Source organism: Neurospora hispaniola (assembly GCF_033458365.1).
Source record: "Neurospora hispaniola strain FGSC 10403 chromosome Unknown B0T23scaffold_1, whole genome shotgun sequence".
NCBI lineage: Eukaryota > Fungi > Ascomycota > Sordariomycetes > Sordariales > Sordariaceae > Neurospora > Neurospora hispaniola.
The window spans coordinates 6,266,231-6,286,253 of record NW_026944406.1 but is presented as its reverse complement, the minus strand read 5'-3'; the positions used below and the strand labels follow the sequence as shown (position 1 = coordinate 6,286,253).

Genomic DNA, 20,023 nt, shown 5'->3' with positions numbered 1-20,023 from the left:
AATGGGTACCATCTAGCTCCTTGGTAGAAACGCGTAATGACCTCACAAATCGTCCCTGGCGGGTGTGCCGTCTTTATTGGATACAAGGTACTCTACCATCCGCTGATTCCAGTAGCACTGCAGTGTCGCACTCAATGCTTTTGCCGGATGCCGAGATGCTGACATTCAGATGACAACGGGTGTGATTGCACCCAGTGGTATTTCAAGAAGTCTACAAGCTGCAAATAAGAGCAGTGTATGTCGCAACAAAACTTGTTGGGACCTATTTGTCTCTTTCTTGTATAAAAAGTTGCTGACTGTCAAAGGAAGTTACAATGACCCTCAAAGGACTCTACAATGTCTATCTCGTACTTGCCAGCTTCTCTAGCGTACATGCCGCGACCGTCAACTCCACCAAAGTCATCGAAAAAGATGTCATCATCATCGGCGGCGGAGCAGCCGGCTCCCACGCCGCTTTCCGACTCCAACACGACTACAATAAAAGCATCGTCTTGATTGAAAAGGAGTCCATCCTCGTAAGTCCCTTCCCCCTCCTTCCCTCTTTTTTTCGTCTTGTCAATCCTAACAGCCATCAGGGCGGTCACGTAGACACCTACATCGACACCTCCACTACCCCTCCCACCCCCCGCGAATACGGCGTACAAGTCTACTTCCCCTACCTCGACGGCCTCGACTTCATCTCCCGCTTTAACCTGACTCTCCTCCCCGGCCTTGGTCCCCGCGGCTCCACCACCGCCCGCAACATCGACTTCTCCACCGGTCTCGAGCTTCCATCCAACTACACCGGCCCCGACCCCTCCAGCATCACTTCAGCCATCATCCGCTTCCACAACCTCATGGTCTCCCAAGGCTGGGACAAGATGACCGAACCGGGGTTCTGGAACTTGCCTCCTGGTCCTCAAATTCCCGAGGACTTACTCCTTCCCATCGGCGAATTCGCCAAGAAATGGAACGTCACCGAAGCATTACCGAGGATGTATGAATCCACAGGCGGCGGTCCGGCGTCTCGCCATCGAAACTTTACTGATCTCTTGACTCTCACCTTTTTGCAGAGTTTCAGTCCAGCGTGGATGAAAGTCCTCTATGGCCAAGTGGGCATGTACCATATCCAGGGCGGGAACCAGCTTCTTTACAACGCTATCCACGCCCGTCTGGGAGCCGAAAATGTCCTCCTCAACTCACTCGTATCGAGCGTCCGCCGCCCTGCAGAGAACGCGGATGACAAGAGAGATATAGAAGTTACTATCACCACTACCTCCCCTTCCACCTCCCCCTCCCCCTCGGACTCCTCCTCCACCAACAAAGCAACGATCACCTCTACCACTACAATAATCCGCGCAAGGAAACTCCTCCTCGCCATCCCCCCCACCCGCGAAAACCTCGCCCCCTTCGATCTTGATTCTCTCGAATCCAATCTCTTTAGCCGCGCTAAATACGGCCGCTACGGCACGGCTATCGTCTCTTCGCCCGTGTTACCTAGGGGATACGAACTGCATAATACCCCTATCCTAGCAGCCATCGATCCCAACAAGCCCTTCATCAATGAGCCGCATGTCCTAGAGTTTGCTAGCTATGGTAATGACAGCAAGCTGTTTAGCATTGGGACTAGTGGGAGCGGGTTGGGCTATGGGGAATTTGATGAGCGGGAAGCGACCAAAGTGGCGCAGGAGAGTTTGGAGCGGATGGTAGATGCTGGGACAGTCAAGGTACCTGATGGAAAGCAACCTGGAGGAGATCAAAAGTTGAAGGTGGTGGAGTATTCGGATCATGGACCGGGTGGGTTTGGGGTTAGTGCCGAGGAGATGAAGGGGGGGTGGATGGAAAAGATGTATGGGTTGCAGGGGAAGAGAGGGACGTGGTATACGGGCAATGCGATTGCGATTGACTTTTCGACGCAGTTGTGGAAGATGAATGATGAGGTTTTGAGGAGGATGTTAGACAGTTGGTGATGAAGTGCGTTGTGGTTGGATAAAAGGTGCTGAGGACACAGCAGGAGTTTCGTTGTTTAGAGGTATGTCTCTCTTTGGACAAGTGAAAATAATGCTAGGGCAATGCAATTATTACACTATCAAACTCGTACAGAAGCAAGCGGGATTCCATATAGTACCACATCTCATTCACGCTCTCCTTTCTATCTCGGCAAAAGCTGTGTTTGAACCACCCCTTCACCCATCATTCAACAAAACATCCACCAACCCCGAAACAAAGCCCCCCTCTTTCTGCCTCCTCCGCCTCACACCACCACCGCCCACCACCTTCATCGAAAGCTTTCCCCTTCCATCAACCCCATACTTCAACACCGGCTCCTCCCCCTTCTTGTTCTGCCTCACATGGTTCGCCAAATCTGCTCCCGACGCATCACCCTTTTGATTACACTCAGCCAACAACCTAGCCACCTCCCTCTGGTTTCGGTCTCCCGACTGTCCCTCCCTTTCATCATTTCCATTCATGTCATAATCATCAAAGAACTCCTCCTCTCCAGGCGCCAGCACAGCATTGATCATCTCCAACGGACTCATCGTAAACCTCCTTCCCAACTTCCACCACCCCCAGAACAACATCAACGTAGCCACGGGACCAATCAAGCTAATAACCACCGCCACCGCCAGCGCCGTCTTGTCCATCGCGTACCTCGCCATGCTCTGGTGACTTATCGACTCCACCTCTTGAAAGACCTTCGCGTCCTTATCCGACAACCCCTCGTTTTCTTCAGTCGCCGCCTGCAAAGACATGCGAAATGCGATGTCTCGGTACGCGTTGATGATGTCCACCATGGGATCGTCAAAGGAGTAATCTTTGGGATCGGAACTGCGCCGGGCGGCGGGCGTGGCAGCGGTGTAGTAGAGGTTGGAGAGCAGACCGGAGTTGGAAGTGGTCCAGCCTACGGCGCCACCGTGGGAGACGTTGGAGGTGGAGTCGAAGAGGAGGGAGCCTATGGCGTGGAGGGCGGGGATGGTGCTGCCGAAGCCGGTGATGTAGGGGATTGTCATGTTACTGTGGGAAGAAAGGGAGGGAGGTTAGTTTGCGTTGTGTTCGAACAGGGGGAGCACAAAAAGATAGGAACAACTCACATCGGCGCCACGAAAGAGTCAACCGGTGGCAGGCTAACAGGGTCTTCCACAGCTTTGGCGTCAAACCAGTTTTCTGACTGGAAGCTCAACAAGTTGTCATCGAGAAACATGCTGTAGTTCAGCAAGGAAGGAGCAAGCAAGCACACCTTGTGCTCCAGGTTGCCCTCGTATCCGACATCGACTTTGCGCACCACGCTGATGTTCAGCAGACTTCCCCTTGGCGACTCGTTGACGATGCTGATCTTTGAGTCGAACACAGTCGCCCCAAGCGTACCGTTCATGATGGCCTCGACACTGCCGGTGAGATTGTATGGGATGTTGGTAGCTGTGCAGCTGACTTGGAAACCGAAGGCCTGTTGGTGTCTTTGTCAGTAACCTCCTTGGACCATGAAACATCGAGTGCTCCTGGGACAACGTACCACCACATTGACAGAGCAATTCTTACAGTCAGCCCCGAGCAGCGACATCGGAGACTGAGCCTGATACCTGGCAACCGCGTCCGCAAAACCAGGCGAAAACCGCAGGTCCGTTAAAGCGTGCCCGCTGAGCATGCCGCCCCATTCATCGCTCATGTTTGCCATAACTGGAATCTTGATCGCGTCCCACTCCTCGAGGTCAACCAGTTCGACATAGGTCGCTCTCTGCATCAGAGGACCGCGCAGAAGTGTCGAGATGGCCACGAGGATGGACACCAAACTAACACCCACAGCCCTCCTCCTCCACAAACTCGTCAAAGCGCCCACAACACTGCTTGAACTGGCCCACACATAATGCAAGTTACTAACCGGCATCCCGCCCACCGCGCCCCTCCAGAAGGTAATCACCGCCGCCTCAGCAAATGCCACGCCCATGAGGGAGTTCGCCACGGTAGTCGTGTACGAAAGCAGCACTTGCGGTGCCTTGCGGCCGGACCATGAGTCGATGTCTTTGTGGTGGGAGAGGCGGACGATAAGGATTGCTATTCCGGTGCCTGTGGGAAGATGGATGTTAGAGAGCTGAGTTGGTGGATCGGGTTGGACAGTAGAGGTAGTAATAGAGGTGCGCACATGCTATGCTTAACAGCAAAGGGAGGATGCCATAGACGGGGAACTGTCTGAGGGCGCCTGGCTTCCATGATGGCGGGGAAGGCTTGACATCGTCATCTTTGGTCACTTCGTTTGTTTCTGTCTTGAAGATATCCTTCAAAGGGGCAGAATGGGTGGACGGTTGTTGTTGGACTTCGTAGCCAGCCGGGTCGTTGTCGTCTGGGAATCCCATGGCTTCTGACTGTCACTCTGAGCTTGATCGTCGGGGATCAGTCGCTGCACATTCAGGATGTTTAAGAAGGGGCCCGAAAGGAGCAACCGAACAGCGCGAAGGAGGGAGGAAAAGAAAGAGGAACACGAGAAAAAGACGCTCCTTCAAAGATGAATAGTACCGAAATTCTCAACTCACCTCCAAAACTTCAGCTCCCGTTCATCGAAGCTAGCAGACCGATAAGATCCCACCATTTCGGTATCCAACCAATACCACCCATCGACGGCATCCGTTAGCTGCAAGCCATCGTACGGTCAACAATCAACAAGCTCGTGATAGGGTGAATTCCCATCGTGCAGTCCGTTATTGAACCGAGCTAGCAGTTCAGCTTCAACGTGGGCGCCACAACCGAGGGAGCGTCCCACCCACCTCAACGTTCGAATTCGGTAGTCAAGCGCCCAAACAGGTCCGGAGTCCAGACCCAAAAAGGTTCGCGTGGCTGACAGGGAAAGACCTAGCTCCCGAACCAGCGGAGATTTAATATTAAAACCCACAAAGACATCCCAGTAGTCGATCAAGCTATTGCCTGGCGGTGGAGCTTGGTATCTTCAGCCGGGACGTTCTAGAACGTCAAGAACGTCAAGACATTATGTCGCTCAGGAGGGGTGTGCTGAAGACTCTATGGAGGCATGAGGCAGGTTGCATAGCATCCACAACGGTGAGGGTGGTATAGTTGCTGTTCTCATTCGTTAAGTCAACCCATGTGGCGCAGCTGGAGCGTTCCGTTCGATTGGAATGCAGGCGGAAAGGGGGGAAGGGTATATCGGTCGGTGAATGCTCGGCCAAAAGACACAGGGAGTTGAGAACTTTCGGAAGAGAATGTCAAAGGAAGAAGAGCACAGTGAAGAGGAATTTACCTTGGAAACGAAAGTGCATGCAGACATATTATTAGACACACCAGCCACGCACTTGAAATAGTGCACTAACAGGCGCTGAGGGGTATTATGCGTGAGTCAGATAACACCGCATCTAAACCATCAATCTGTTGTCATTCTTGTTCGATGCAGGTCGAGAACCGACACTGAAGAGCCAATGCAGCTAAGCATCCGGAACTCACCTCAAGACTAAAACCATTGCCCATTCCTACATAACGTCGAAGACACCTATGTCACGACTAGCTCAGTGGAGAGCTTCTCGTCGTTCTTCTCTCCGGGCCCCATGACCGACATGCGCAAAGTGATCTCGCGGAAGGAGCTGACTGCCCCGGATAAGGTTTTCCATCGCCGTCTACTCGTGGGAGACTTATTTGACGGAGTCAGCGTGTTCTTGGATATTGTAGTTGGGTGGGTGAAGCTGGTTTGGACAACTCTATTGTGTCGGGCTTTGGTGTGGTTGAGAGGGGGTAACGGTTCGAGATCAAAACGACGGTAAGCTCAGATGAAATCGAACAGAAAGCATCGTGATATGTCATACCAACACTGTGGCTTGCCAACCTCAGCCCATCTTCTTCCCCACAAGCACTACACCGACGTTCGCGTTCCAAGTCTTCCCACCAATGCCCATCTTCAACGTTGTCGGTTCGCGTTCAGCACCTGCAAGCCACCAATGTCCAGCTCAAGCCCAGGACGGCAGAGAGCCCAAGGTTGGTTAGCCGGTTTGACACGATTGGACCGCATTGCCTGTCTTTGGTAACCAAACAAATGGTACAGGTCAATCACGAGCGCCACACCCGTGTTGGTCAAGCATAGGTGGGTGACAAGATTCTGGAGTTGACAGTACCACTTGGTTAGAGAACGCGATAACGGCATGTGAGTAGCCCCCAGACAGCAACTTGGGAGTTGATGATATCGAGGGCAGGCTGCTACAACTTGAACTTCCAAAAAGGTGTGGCACAATTAAGGATGGTGGTCAATTGGGTCGTCACCTGTTGAACCATGCAGTCAACACTAAAAGATGGTGGTCGTACAACAAACGGCTCCAACTATGCCATCAGCACATGTTTGGAGCCGGTTCAGACGGGCTCGGGGTAAAGCATAGATGCTACGGCGGGTGAAAATGGAACAAAGCCAAACTGAAGATGGGTGCTTATTTGCGCACGAGGAATAGTCGAAAGTTTTCTAGAGAAAAGAAAAAATAGAAACGAAAAAAGGAACCGAAAAAGAGCGAGGAAGAGGAGAAGAAGCAGAACTGCACCCAAAGAAACATCGATGAGGAAGGAGTGAACACTCTGCAATGGAGTTGCCCATAAACCAAAGAATTCACAAAAGAGAAGGAGCACATGGTACCGCAGCACCAAACCTCCATCCATCCATCCAAGTTAACAAAGGAAAATATGACCAGCAAACCCGCGCCCGCCTCCGCAAAACGTACACCAGAAAGAAAACCCAAAGAGAAATTGCCTGAAGGAATACCTCCATGTGACCAACCTCTAACCAATCTCAAACCTCAAAACTCAAAGCCCCGCAACATTATAAACCCAATCCTCCAACCTTAACACCGCACTCTCAACCGGCATCGCCTCCACCTCCAAGTTGAAGTCCAACTCCATCTTCATATCCAAGGGCATCAAATCCAATGCGTCCCTCCACCTGCTCGAAAGATCATGAGGTTTCCTCGCCAAAGCCTCAACAAACGCAACACCCATCAACGAATCCTTAACCGACTTGTTTTGTGGCAACATAAAGCGAGCAGACCAACTGGCAATGTCCATGTCCATATCCTGATGTAGCGTGTACATGTTATGGGTATGAGTGAGCACGCGAAAGATGCAGATGGAGGCTAGTGTGCCTTTGCTTCATTTACTTCGTCAGTACAAAGTTCTATTGAGCTTTCTTGGTAGTGGTTGTTGTTGGAAGTTGAATGGATAGGTAAATACTCACAGGTTATCCCCAAAAGGACAAACACGAAACCGAAGCTGAGGACGGGGAAGTGAAAGACTCCCAGGTTTTCGTTTTCAGGTTCTTGGGGGTGGTCCTTGGACGTATTTGTCTTGAAGTCTCGCGGCTGGTAGTCGGGGTATTGCTCAAAATGGCACCCGAGGAGGTGAAGGTCGCTTGTCGAAATCATGGCTACTATCCAAAGTTCAGAGGTAATGTAGAAGGTTCAACGGGCCTGATGTGCAGCAAAATAACGAAAACAACTGAACTCGGTCCAGCGTATTGGAAGAAGAAGAAAGAAATGCGATGAAAATGAAAAATGTCAAGTACACCAAAGACGGAGTCGTCAACAAGCTGTTATATCAACAACAACAAACATCCACCACCAAACTTCATCTCCCCATATTCAATATTCCCATCGGCTGCCTCACCTCCACCTCAGCAGTGGCTGCATTCAGCAGTCATGACATCCCAACGGTCTTTGCTACTTATCGAACTTACCTCTAATGAGGTTTCTCGCCAATAGCCCAGCAAACCAATTTGGGCATGGTCGCCAATCTCCGGTCGTTTGCTTATCCCTAGTGTCTATCTAGCAGCAAGCCACTTCGGCTGCCCAGCCCCCCAGCTGAGCCCAAGCCCTGTGTGAATCTCCTGCGGCGGACGCTGCGCAGGGAAAAGACGTATTAAATACGTATTGGATCATGGTTGGTCGGTTTTCGGCAGCCAAAATTGCGACCGCAAGTTTTGAACAAGCGTCATTGGGAATCTTTGCGATTTTTTGGGATTCCCGAGCTAACGGTTCAGCTTCGCCTAGGGGCGCCACAGCTGCCGAAGTCGCACGATTACTACACTGCAAGGGAGGAGGATGCTAGGGAGCCCGGTAGCCCGCCAGCTCGGGTTCGACCGGAGTTGGTAATGGCAGGGGATGTGTACAGTCCAGCGCTGGTTTATTTATTAGCATGGTACACCAGGCACTCCTACAATATATATAGTGCATTAGACGAAATGTATTTCTACTAGTCCCCAAGCTTATAGAGATAAATGAAAAAGCATTAGCTGGTTTCAATCTTGCATTTTGAATATAAGAGATGGCATAGCTCAGGTAAGTTTATGCATTAGTTCGCCATAAAAACGCATAGGAAAGTTGACACGAGGTCTCGAACTAACAAACAAACCAGTATGTCTACTGGACTAAAATTGTATTGGTGTTAGGGGACTAACCGATAGTGGGTCTTCCCAGCAACTTTATGTTAATACTGTAGCACCAGTTTCTCGGTAGTTTCTCCCCCCTTGCGAGTCCTGACATGCAGGAATATTAAGCCCGCTTCTTCTGCAGAGCAACAAGCAGAGCATTGACGCTCCTATTTAGCTCCTCAAGTTCCTTCCTCGACTCCTCAAGGTACTCCTTCGCCATCTTGAGGTCATTCTTTGCCTTCTCCAAATCACTCAAGACAACCCGAAGATTGGCGCTCTTCTCCTCCATCACAGCTTGTCCCTCAACCAAATCATTGCTCTTGTCCTCTACAACAAAACCCCCCGTCAGTTCGTATCTCCAATGCCGGGGTAACAGGAGCTACTCACCTGAATCCGCAGTCGTGGCCGTCGAGGCGGAACCGTCCGCGGGCTTCCCCATTGTCAAAGGCCACAACAACCTGATGCAAAGACAACACTGAACTATGATCCCAACTCGGTTCATCACCACCATAAACTCGAGGTCCGAACGGGTGGCTGCGCATTCGTCGTCTTCCATAACCGATCTCGTCTGCTGCCACAGACGAACAAAGAGTTCAGTTGAAGCCATCACGAGGATGCAGACTATAGGTAGTGATGAACAGCTGGTCAGATGTCACACCCAATCCGGATTACGCATGGGGTTGGGAGATACGAACAAGTTCCCCAGACAAGGATTGATGGACCGTTGATTTTCATCCATTCTTTTCCCATCCGTGGGCGGTCAACTTGCGGCTCAGCCGTCTGCCTGTTGGGGATATCTCCCATGTTGTCAAGGTGGGTGGCTCCTTGGGATCTGTTGCGACGCGAAGGCAGACTATGCTGCGTTTGGATAGCTCAATCGTTAGAGGTACGGAGTTAAAGTGATCGGTGATGTTGGTCGACGGCAACTGCGTTGCTACTAACTGGTGTAAGGCACGGAGGGTGATGAATCGAACAAAGAGAAAAGGGAGAACAAAAGCAGCCAGACAGCGAAGAAATGCTGAGAAGTTGAGTGGTTGTTCCTTCGAAGATCGAACGTGCGCCGCGGGTCAGTATGGAGTTCCCACAGGAAACGGATAATTCCCGTCCGAGTGCCGGGCTTTTTCCTTCGGTCGCGTAGCTCTTGCAAAGAGGAAGGAGCAACTGATTCCTTATCATGTCACTGACGCAACTCGCGACTGCCTCATAGCATAGAGGACGAGGTACCCCCGATTTCGGCGCGAAATTTTGAGGCGACGAGGAGCGCACTAGGAAACACTCGAGGAAGGAGCCAATCCGTGATCGTGTCACTGACGGAAGACACAACTGCCGTGGCTCCCAATCTACCTCTAACCACGATTTTGGTGCTGGCATCTGGATCCGACTCCCGGGAACATCATCATCTCACCGGGATACCGAAGGCAAAAAGAGAACAAGGAAAGGATAGACAATGAATGGAAAATAGATGTCAGTCAATGCTTCGTCACCAAGCACGGAGAGTAAAATCACTGAACCCAATTTGTAGACACATGTTTACATTTGCGTATGTATGTCCGGCTGGTCTCAACTCTCAACCCTGTTCTCTCCAAGAAAGTTACACCTTTGCCACCCTTTGCAAGTGACACAAAACCCCCCAAAGACCTCCAAACAAGAAACGAACGTGAAGAACCGGAAAACCAAAACCTTACAGAATGTGAAAGCGTAAAAAGCGTAAATGTCAGAACAAAGATTCCAATTCCCAAAAATGCATAACACAAGACACAGTCGTGGTTGAAGCGAACCGAGAAAAAAAGTAAAAGCGTCACCAAGCCATGTGTCCACATCCTCTCCAGTTTTCCCGTTTGCTGTCCGTTAAGCGGACACCGAAAAGCCCAAGACAAGGTGGCACAGCGACCTTGCCCAGCAGACATGTCAGTTGGGGACGTGTCGTGAATGAGAGTAGAAGATAACTGAAGACGTCGGGGCATAATCGTGATTAGCATAACATTGTATCCTTTAAGCGCCAACCCATCCCTTCAAGGCACCAAACCGGCAGAAAGAATCCCTGTGTACCAGCGACACTTCAAGCACCAATGCTGCGCTTCTGAGCCGTCAATACAAGCCTCGCCTTGCGCTGCTGGCCGTCAACGGCCTCCGTCTTGGCACCGCGGTTGCTGTTCTTCAACAAGCTTGCAAAGCTGCCAGAGTCACGGCTGGCCGCCTCGTTATCCGAGCAGTTGGTGCTGTCAACGCTCGTGCGGTTGGTCTTTTGACGCGAGCTCGGGCGGTCCGAGCCAATGGCGCCCCAGCTGCCAGTACTAGTGCGTGAGCTAGGCAGGCTGCTCTCGGCATCGTCGTGGTCGAGCAGGATACCGGATCCGCTACGACCCGAGTCGCTGTCGTTGTCCGTCAAGGGTGTCTCCACCAGCTCGTCGGCGCTCTCGGAAATAGGGCTAATGCTTCCAGAGGAGCGGGCCTCCTTGCGCCTTTCAAGACCAGCGCGCACAAGGTTGTGGATCGCCGAGCGGCGGGTGCGAGCCACAAAGTTCTTGCTACCCTCGTGCTTGGAGGTCGGCTTGGACTTGAGCTCGTCCAGCGAGGGTGGGTTGCGCGGCTGACGGACGGGGTGCTCACCAGCACGAGCCTGACCGGGCCCATAACCGGCCGTCATAGGGGTCATCGGGAAAGTGGACGTCTTGAGACCAGCAGTCTTGGGAGGCTCCTCGTTGGTCGAGATGGTCAGCTGGTTCTTGTTGCCGTTCGCAGTCGAGATGGTCTTCTTGTGACCACGACGGAACGCGTTGGCGCTCGGGGGAGGCAGGGGGTTGACGGCAGTCTCGACGACAGGCGACTCGAAGCGGCGAGGAGGCGACGAGTTCCGCGAGCTCGACTTGGTCTCGGTCGGGGGAGGGGGGACACCTGCAAGCGGGGAGTGCCGACAGCCGGCTGCTGGACACCACCGTAGTTGTTGAGGTTAAGCTGAGCAGTCTGGTTGGCGAGCTGGTTGGTGGCCTCGTAGAGCGTCTGCTGGCCAGTGGTGGGATCGTAGAGCGAGTAAGCGCTCTGCTGCTGGGTAACAGCCGGGGTCATCAAGGCCTGGAGCTGCTGAAGGTGCTGAATCTGAGCCGCCTGCTGCGCACGAGCCTGCTGGAGCGCCAGATACTGTTGCTGGAGACGCTGCTGTTGGAGTTGCTCCACCTGTTGCTGAACGTGGTGCTGCATCTGTTGCTGGTAAACAGTCGACTGGTGGCTCTGCTGCGAGGCCGTGGCCTGTCCCTGCATACGGTAACCCTGGGACTGGAGCTGCTGAGCAGCCGCCTGCAGGGCCTGCAGCTGCTGTTGCAACTGCTGTTGACGCTGAGCCAGAACGTGATTAGTGTACATGAGTTGAGCGTGCACATTGGGATCGAGCTCTCCCTGAACCGAGTCATCCATCGAAAGCTGCGAGACCATGATCTGGTCAGTTGTGTACTGCTGCTGCTGCTGCTGTTGCTGCTGCTGTTGATAAGCGGCCACTTCAGCGTTGTAGACAGCCTGCTGTTGCATGGCCTGGTGTTGAGCCTGGTGCATACCGCCATAGGTCGGCATGGACGTCTTAGGTCCGTTCAGGTAGCTGGCGCCGTCATACATGCCAGGAGTGATCGAGTTGTTGCGGCTGTTCCGGGCATGAGGGTTGACGGTGGGCGAGGCGGGACCGTTTCCAATTGCGAAGCTGGTAGCGGTAGCCGACTTGGGGGCGGTTCTCAAACCCGCAAGAAGGTGAGAACGGCTGGTGCGTGGCGTGGGAATGCCAGTGTCGTTCTCGGGGATGGACTTGAAGTCGAAAGAAAGAGGCTTGATGTTCTGGCCACCTCTCCTCGAGGCCAGACCAGAGGGCATGGCCTGCTGGTTGTACTGCATGTGCGCCATTTTTGATGGTGATGATGATGATGATGGATGGATATTAGGAAGAATATGCCGGTTGCTGCAAGAACGTGATCAAACGCTCTGATGTTGCGACCGCTCTATTTTCTCTCGAAGAATGCGAAAACGATGTGAAGTCGTAGAAGCCTGTACCAAGACCCCAACCCAAAGATTATGCAATGGTGGTGGTAGTATAAAAACAGCTGAAGATGATTCGGAATGCGTTCCAATTAAAAGATTGTCGAGAGACGAAGGTCAAAAGATTGTGCTGTTGATGATGGAAGCCGAATGAGCGGGCAAAGCGTTCAAAAGCCGAAGCGACGAACAGAAGAGGGAAAGAAGCGGTCGAGGATCGACAGTTGCAAGTAGAAGACGGTCGTCGGTCGGCGGAGAGAGAAGGTAAAAAAGACCCCGCGCGCGTACGGTGGGATGGTGAATGAGAAGGAAGGACGGTGGGGTTGTTCAAGTTTCTATTGATGACTTGTCGAGAGGAGGAGGAGTGAGGTGGCGAATCTGGTCGAACCGGTGCGAACCTTGGAAAAGGTGCAGTGCGGTGGTGGTCCGAAGACAGTGCGTGCAAGCCTGGACTTGACCGGGTCAGGAGACAACAAGCTGAAGAGACGGAGCTGCTAGCGGCAGGGGATGCTTGGCTAGGTGGCAGGCCGTAGTGTGGTGTGTGGCTGTCGGGTTTAGTACCTCTAGCGGGGAGCGACGACGCGTGGAGAAGTCAAACCTTTGTTTTCTCGGAATGGAGACAGACAAAGGGACAGAGGACAGAGCTGGCCAGAGCTACCTTTTTCCACTTGTTCCAAAGGGACGGGAGCGTCTTGAACAACAATGAACAGGACTGATGATCCTTTTTTTTCTTCTTCTTCCTTCCACTCTCAAAGTGTGTGTGGCAGAAGAAGCAGCAACAGCTGACTGTGCGTGTGTGTGATTGCTGTATCTGGGGGATCACGTCTCCACGATGATCCTAGTATACGGCTCTTTCCGAATCAAGGACAATCAATCGCCTTTGATGAATGTTGCTGCCAGAGATTATTGTGTGAACGATGCGTGTTCGTGGTGGTTGGAGTGCGAATGCGTGGTGCGGTGCGTTGCGTGTTGTCGAGAAAAAAAAACCAATCGAGGCCGAGGTCGACAAGACAGAAAACGCGCGAGATTCAATTGGATCGTGATAGCAAATAGCGTGTGCAGCCGAAAATAGAATACAAGGATTAAAAGGAATAACCTTTTTGTTGCTTGTTGTTGTTGTCGATGAGATCGGTCTTTTCTTTCCTTTTGCCCAGCTGGGGGTGTTTGTTTGGATTTTGGATTTTGGGGAGATTTCTGCAGTTGTGTGCGGTCTAGAATAGTGGGCGGGCGGGTGTGGTCAGGTGTGGTGCAGTGCGTATGGTCGAGAGGGGATCGAGATAGAAAGCCGAAGGAAGCGACGAAGGCGCGTTGCGTTGTTTGGGTACGTCTCGTCGCCGGTGGGGATGGTCTTGTCAATTTTTTTCAATCAACGAGGCTCAGACGGACGGACGGACGGACGGGCAGGAGGAAACCTGGCTGATGGAAGTGATCACAGCGGCAAAGGTGCCACACTAGGTAGAATAGCAGAGAAGACGGAACAGGAACAAGTGAAGAATTGAGATAAATCAACAACAATTCTCGACAACGACGACGACTGATGACGACAGACAGTGACGACGACCGACGTCTTTGCACGAATAGAGAGGAAGAAGGAAGAGGAAGGGGGGGTTGTTGCCAGACGAGGCTAGAAAAAGGAAAGGCGATCTAGATGGCGATGGAAAAAGAGGAAGAAAGAGAGAAAAAGACGGAAGTGTCAGAAGACTGGAGAGAGCCGAGAGAAGTCGAGACCGGGAACAGAGTGCGCATAAGTCGACATTGGCAAGAGTGAGTGCGGTGCAGTTGACCTATCGAGCGGACAGATTTGCTGCAGTGGCCAGCCTGGGCTGCCCTGGCCCTAGTTCACACACCTCAGCGAGCACCCTCATCGGGGGGCATTCACACAATCACCACAGCAGGGCATCACGTTGGGGAACAGTGCCCTGGACGGGCAGGGGGAGCCGCCCGACACCTCAACCCGCCCAGCAAAAACCTGGAAGCCGGGACCACGGACAGGCCAGAATAGGTGAGAGAACAGCGGGCGTGAACCAGCAGAACGCGTGCTGGCGGCGCAATCCGGGCGGGGCGGACAAGAGGACGGGAGGTGGAGTCAAAAAGGAGGGAAAAGTGAAAACAGTGTGGGCAAGCCCCGGGTTAGCGAGCACAGCAAGAGCAACAGGGACCGCAACGATTGGCTGACTGCAGCAGGGGAAGTGGGGATGTCACAAGGGTTAGCGGATAGCAGCCAGCGATGATTGAGCGAACGCCAAAAGCCTGAAGAGGGGGAATGACAGGAATGACTGCCACGAAGGGAGGGGAAAGCATCCTTTGGTTGGCCAATGGGAGAGCGCAATTACCACGTCGATGCGAGATGAGGTAAGCGTCCGGTGAGGAGCAAGAGGGAATTGCTATCTCGTATCTATATAACGTTAACAGGATTGGGTGCAGAAGTGGCCCCAAAATGTTTAGTAGTGCGAGGTCCTCTGTTGACATCCAACTGTATTGGCGGCTACAGCGGGCATGCACCACCAGCTCACACTCAACCGGGCCAATCACACATTGTCCTGGACAACTTCGATGTGAGCAAAGGAGCCTATCAGAACACAGAAGCATCGACTTCCTTAACATTTAAAAGTGGTCCCGCACCGACCCGTGCAGTGAGACGAAACACGGAACTTCCCCTGGGCCCTCATCATTCATTCCTGTCCATCATTTGGGCATCTGCCATCTTCCTGGTATCAACCCATCACCGGGTCCAGACCAAGATGACCGCGATGATCACGATCTGATGTCGACACTGAAAAGAATCGGACGAAACAACGAAGAGACGGCACCGGATTATGCCTTACTGCCCGGAATCGAAGCCTCTTTCGATCTCGATTCCTTTGTTCCGACGATCCGTCCTAGGTGCTTCTTCCGTGTGCTGACAGACAAAGCCTGTACCGCTAGTTCAGGCACTTCCCGCGATCAGATCCTGGGTTGTCACATTGACACCGTCCTGTTCTTTCGGTTAAAGGAATCTTGAAGCATTGGAGAGTGGTAGCAAAGATGTGATGAGTTTCGGTGTCAGAACCCTTCAAGCTCGCCGAGAATCCTCGTGTTGATGTCTGAATTGTAACCCCACCGTTGGATGCTCAACAAATTGATATCCTTTTTGAGAATACTATCCGCGAGAGGGACGTCTTGAAAGAGGTTCCCTGTCCATAACGTGTGTGTTCCCTTGTGGCTCATTCCACCAATCACCATGTCTCCTCATTCCAAAACCGTCAAACAAAGTCACGAAATCCACGAACCACAAAGGACGGGCGGGTGCGGCACACAAACATTACCAGAAGGAACCTTTTTGGAACAGACTGACGGCTTTCCTTGTGCTTGTACAGGGCTGAAGAAGCGGCCACAAGTTGGACCACATTCATCATTGCACAGACACACACACACCATTCTGATATATGTAGGTATGTACATATTGACGACAGGTTCCTGTTCCTGGCTGGCCATTGAAACCGGAACGACCCATCCACGTGGTTACCAAACCACCACAGACATGCATTCTGGCGCAGTCGGCTTGAGAGACGGCGGGTGCAGTGCGGAGCGTTAGTTGCCTTCACTTGCTTGCGCCAGACATGCAGACAGCGGCAGTGCAGTGCTACATACAAAACAAAATCATTCAATTCCCCTCCCCCACATCGGGACCATCGTCATTTCTCCATTTCGCCTAGAAGCTTCACTTGTGTTTTCCTCCCCTCCCTGGTCGGTCTCCAGCGACTCCAGCTGTCTGTCATTGCCCCTGGGCCTTGCTTGGTCCTGGTCCTGAACCAGATTCGCGGGTACGGAGACCAGCTCTCCGGTAACCATTCAGAGCATAAACACAGGCCAAAAAATATAAAACAATCTGGGGTACAGTACCTGCTTTGCGCCATGAACAAGCCCTGGAGGACCTGGAAGATGAGGGTGTGAAGTGTGGATTCGTCGCGGATGGCAACATGTCCCTGGATACCTACCTAGCTAGTGAATGGTGGTGCAGTGCAGTGAGTGGGTTGCACAGCCGCCTCCTTCGGTGCCCTGCGGGCGTCCTCCTCCGGGGAAAGTCGAAGTTCAGTTTGGGTACAGTACGTGGGCAACGAAGCGAGCGAGACCTGGAGAGTGGAGGGGGGACCTAAAAGACGGAGGTCACGGTACATATCAAAATCTGAAACATGGGCCAGAGTAGGGCGAAACATTGTTTGCATTGTTCGCATTGTCCGCGTGAAGAAGAAGAAGCCATGGAAGGGGAAACGTCTCCTGAATCTTCAATAGGTAGGTACATGATTAGGAGTATTTTGTGGTGAATCACTGCAGTTCTAGAATCAAACATGTACCTCGGCTTCGCCTACTTGGCAGTAGAGGGAACCTCTCAGGTCAGGTTGACACGCCCTGTGAGTTCATTTTCATCCAATTTACAATTGTCAGATAGGCTAGTCTAAATTCGTAAGAAAAGACATCAATTATTAGCGAGAAAGGAAAAAAGAAAAAAAAGAAAACGGGTTCCTCGATCATTGACAGCAAAGCGCAATCGCAGCCGCCGGAAACCGAAAGAGCCCTCCTGCAAAGAAACGCCGGCTGCATGCAAGTCAACTTTCACGCCTGCATTTCGCTTTGCTTGGCGTCTAATCTTCCCACCTTTTACAGTACCATACATACTTTCACCTCAGCACCAGCTGCCGGTCGAAGTGCAGGTGATGATCGCAAAAAAAACGGCAATCAAAGGTAATTGACGGCGCTTAGCATCATATGTTTGCTTCTTCTTTTTGAGCTTTGGGCTTGAGAAGCGCGCGTGATTTCGGAGTCCAGACCGGCAGTTGACTGCATACCACTGCCACGAACGATAATTGGCGATCGCCTCCGTACACTACCTATAATCTGGCGCCACGATGGATTGATTTGAATGGCATCCCCCATCTTTCTGTCCGGCGTCAACAACGGACAAACGGACGGACGGACTTGCGCTGTGGTATATGTATGGTCGTTTCGCACTCAGTACACTATCCAACATCCACACCTGTATAACCCAAAATGTTGATTCCCGTGACTACTTCTAGTGCATGTAGTGCACACATATCGTCGCCGTTTGGGACTGACTGGATCCGGCCCGCAGCGCCCCGACGTGTCAAATACTGTATGTCTTACCTTGGCTCTATATATAGCACACGTGTGCACAATACACGACAATCCCTTGCAGATCGCCGTAATTGCGGTTCTGTGTTGCCGTCGATCAATCGCTCGCCGGACCGACCGACTTTGTCGCTTCTAATTGAGAAATAAATGAATAGCTTCATAACTGCTTCACGGTAGGCTATCACTAGGTAAGCAATTACAGAGTATGGAGTTTAGGATCTAGAGTTGATATGCATAGGTATATTGTATCAGCTGAGAGACAAAACACAAGACGTCCCAACATTATCGAGAGCATGAAAGAGCATGATAGTCCAGAACTTGGTTCAGATCCAGAACTTCAGAACTCTACACTAGATTCAGATTCCAGATTCCAGAACACCTCCGGAAATTACACACGGGGACATGTGGGGACCAAAACCAAAAACACCGGGATCACGGCCTTTCTGGAAAACCTGGAATACGATACCCAACTGTTCCGGACGGCCCGGGGATGCTGGTCCAGCCGAAGAAGTGAAGTTCTGGAACCGCTGCGCTGCGCCCCCCCCCGCCCTGAATTGCGGGACTTTTTGAGACAACTGGCCGAATTCTGGAAGCTCGGCGCCGCGCCGCGCACGGTATGGGGTACGGCATCCGGAGTGCACGGACACGGTACGGGCGGGCGGGCAGTCGGAAGTCGGGGCGGAGCGGGTTAGTGGGACTAACATGGGGACCTATCTTGACGGTGGCCATAGGTACCGACGCAGTAAAGTCAAGTCTCATTTGAGTTGTTCCCATGTTCAGGTTGTCACAAGTATTCACATCAAAGTCACGACAATGGCTACAACATGACCATAGACTTTGCCTCAGCCAATTCATAACATCATTACCGCACTACATACAGCTTCCACCTATTTCGCGTTCTTCCCAAACAGGGCCTCCCTCACATCATACCCGTACTCGACCGTTCCATGCCAATAATTGACCGTATCAACCTTTGCAATCTTCCACGCCTCATCCAGGGCCTTCACCACCTCTTCGGGCAGCGGTCCCTTTTCGAGGTCCGTCAAGTTGCTATCCAGCTGATCAATACTGCTAACACCAATAATCACCCCATCATTCCCATCCTTGATCTTCAGCGCACTATGATGCACCATCCACCGCAACGCCGTCTCAATCATGGTGAGTCCCGCCTTTTCCACCGCCTGCTCGACCACCTGCAAGGCGCGGAAGGTCGATTCCTTAAAGTACCTGCCGCGGTACATGACGCCCATCTTGTTGACGTCGGAAAACCGGCCCGACTCGGGCACCATGTCGTGCGACTTGATCTTGCCCGAGAAGAGACCGCCGGCGAGGGGGTTGTAGACGACGATGTCGAGGCCGTAGCGGCGGCACGCCAGGACGAGCTCGGTCTCGAGAGACCGGGTGATGGCGTTGTACATGCCTTGGTAGATGGTGGGCAGGACCCAGTTGTTGTACTTGCATGTCATGACGATCTCGGCGACTTCGAACGAGGTGAAGTTGGAGATGCCGAAGCGGACGAACTTGCCGGCTTTGTGCAGGTCGTTGATGGCCGAGAGGGTTTCGGCAAAGGGGGTTTTGCGGTCCTTTAGTCGTTAATTGTCCCGTCAGTTTCCTTTCCCTTTACGGCACATATCCTTGCGTAAAGGGGGCAGCTTACAGCAGCGTGCAAATACAGAATATCCACACAATCCGTCCCCAACTCCTTCAGACTAACGTCGGCGCTCTCCAGGACCTTGTCCCGCGTGTTGTCTCCTCCGTTGGTGGGGTAGATGACCTTGGTAGCCAGAGTCAAGCCGCGGTCCTTCCAGCCCGCCTGGCGAGTAAAGGATTCCTGCTTTCCACCAATGTACATGCGCGCCGTGTCGACTTCGTTGTATCCCCGCGACTGGAAGAGATCGAGGACCTTGCTGAACTCGGGGATGGTGGTGACGCGGGCGCCCGTCTCGGGGTCGGTGCCAAAGGTCATGAGACCTAGGATCACGCGGGGCTGGGGGTTTTGGGCGATGAGGGGCATTTTGGCGGGTTTATTGGTCTGGTATCTTTATCTGGTTCGGATTGGGGTGGTTAGATGCTGGCTTGAAACTCAATTGTTCTTGGAAAAGGGCGGGTGGTCATGTTTATATGTTATGGTGTTTGTTGACATGGAGACACCCCCCGCATGAGGGGTTGCGTGGGGGAGGAGGAGAAGGAGTCACGGTGTGAGCAGGGGTTAGTGGTTTTAACGCCTATCTCCGATGTCACAAATGGGCACATTGGACTTACTTACGACGCTGAGGGCCTCTAATTGAACGTATCGGAGTTTGGGCAAACACCAGCAATTGAGGGTGTTGATGTTGTTTACTTGTTGGAGGGGTAAGATCGGACTTGGTGACGCCATCAATCGCCGGCTCGAGGTGGAGGGAGGGAGCGACCCGCTTGGAGTCGTGCCCGTCCCGATTACGGCAAGTCCGGCAACTAACAGCGGGACAAGACCGACACCGCAGTGGATGCTCCCGCTCCCAG

The 20,023-nt window shown here is 52.5% G+C and overlaps 10 protein-coding genes across 10 annotated transcripts; 4 read left to right on the top strand and 6 right to left on the bottom strand.

Moving 5' to 3' along the window:
• Positions 1 to 230: 230 nt before the first annotated feature.
• B0T23DRAFT_331411 (uncharacterized protein) lies at positions 231 to 2,213 on the top strand. The gene is made up of 2 exons (XM_062835728.1): positions 231 to 515; positions 576 to 2,213. Exons 1-2 carry the CDS (start codon positions 315 to 317, stop codon positions 1,947 to 1,949), a joined length of 1,575 nt encoding a protein of 524 aa, XP_062698009.1. The 5' UTR covers positions 231 to 314; the 3' UTR covers positions 1,950 to 2,213.
• On the bottom strand, positions 2,166 to 4,213 carry B0T23DRAFT_401804 (uncharacterized protein; the record flags this gene model as incomplete). The annotated part of the gene is made up of 4 exons (XM_062838613.1): positions 2,166 to 2,994; positions 3,072 to 3,424; positions 3,491 to 4,041; positions 4,162 to 4,213. 4 exons carry the CDS (start codon positions 4,211 to 4,213, stop codon positions 2,166 to 2,168), a joined length of 1,785 nt encoding a protein of 594 aa, XP_062698008.1.
• A 2,053-nt stretch (positions 4,214 to 6,266) lies between these two features.
• Positions 6,267 to 6,850, bottom strand: B0T23DRAFT_41086 (uncharacterized protein). The gene has a single exon (XM_062839417.1). It carries the CDS (start codon positions 6,613 to 6,615, stop codon positions 6,319 to 6,321), a length of 297 nt encoding a protein of 98 aa, XP_062698007.1. The 5' UTR covers positions 6,616 to 6,850; the 3' UTR covers positions 6,267 to 6,318.
• Positions 6,409 to 7,699, bottom strand: B0T23DRAFT_372077 (uncharacterized protein). The gene is made up of 2 exons (XM_062836701.1): positions 7,187 to 7,699; positions 6,409 to 7,094 (listed from the first exon to the last, which is right to left on the bottom strand). The coding sequence occupies exons 1-2, from the start codon at positions 7,371 to 7,373 to the stop codon at positions 6,760 to 6,762; spliced, it is 522 nt and encodes a 173-aa protein (XP_062698006.1). The 5' UTR covers positions 7,374 to 7,699; the 3' UTR covers positions 6,409 to 6,759.
• A 799-nt stretch (positions 7,700 to 8,498) lies between these two features.
• Positions 8,499 to 9,181, bottom strand: B0T23DRAFT_392859 (uncharacterized protein; the record flags this gene model as incomplete). Its single annotated transcript, XM_062838031.1, has 3 exons — positions 8,499 to 8,704; positions 8,765 to 8,998; positions 9,073 to 9,181. 3 exons carry the CDS (start codon positions 9,179 to 9,181, stop codon positions 8,499 to 8,501), a joined length of 549 nt encoding a protein of 182 aa, XP_062698005.1.
• Positions 9,182 to 9,919: 738 nt separating this feature from the next.
• On the top strand, positions 9,920 to 10,126 carry B0T23DRAFT_308027 (uncharacterized protein; the record flags this gene model as incomplete). The annotated part of the gene is made up of 1 exon (XM_062834456.1): positions 9,920 to 10,126. The coding sequence occupies one exon, from the start codon at positions 9,920 to 9,922 to the stop codon at positions 10,124 to 10,126; it is 207 nt and encodes a 68-aa protein (XP_062698004.1).
• Positions 10,127 to 10,199: 73 nt separating this feature from the next.
• Positions 10,200 to 12,262, bottom strand: B0T23DRAFT_435863 (uncharacterized protein; the record flags this gene model as incomplete). Its single annotated transcript, XM_062840548.1, has 2 exons — positions 10,200 to 11,243; positions 11,273 to 12,262. 2 exons carry the CDS (start codon positions 12,260 to 12,262, stop codon positions 10,437 to 10,439), a joined length of 1,797 nt encoding a protein of 598 aa, XP_062698003.1. The 3' UTR covers positions 10,200 to 10,436.
• A 2,147-nt stretch (positions 12,263 to 14,409) lies between these two features.
• Positions 14,410 to 15,413, top strand: B0T23DRAFT_435859 (uncharacterized protein; the record flags this gene model as incomplete). The annotated part of the gene is made up of 4 exons (XM_062840547.1): positions 14,410 to 14,471; positions 14,641 to 14,743; positions 14,804 to 14,830; positions 15,003 to 15,413. Coding segments are annotated over 4 exons (582 nt in total), but the record flags the coding sequence as incomplete, so codon positions are not given.
• A 937-nt stretch (positions 15,414 to 16,350) lies between these two features.
• B0T23DRAFT_401799 (uncharacterized protein) lies at positions 16,351 to 18,035 on the top strand (the record flags this gene model as incomplete). The annotated part of the gene is made up of 5 exons (XM_062838612.1): positions 16,351 to 16,375; positions 16,456 to 16,476; positions 16,706 to 16,786; positions 17,446 to 17,522; positions 17,832 to 18,035. 5 exons carry the CDS (start codon positions 16,351 to 16,353, stop codon positions 18,033 to 18,035), a joined length of 408 nt encoding a protein of 135 aa, XP_062698001.1.
• Positions 18,036 to 18,408: 373 nt separating this feature from the next.
• B0T23DRAFT_425714 (NADP-dependent oxidoreductase domain-containing protein) lies at positions 18,409 to 19,535 on the bottom strand (the record flags this gene model as incomplete). Its single annotated transcript, XM_062839929.1, has 2 exons — positions 18,409 to 19,104; positions 19,179 to 19,535. The coding sequence occupies 2 exons, from the start codon at positions 19,533 to 19,535 to the stop codon at positions 18,409 to 18,411; spliced, it is 1,053 nt and encodes a 350-aa protein (XP_062698000.1).
• Between the last annotated feature and the right edge of the window lie 488 nt (positions 19,536 to 20,023).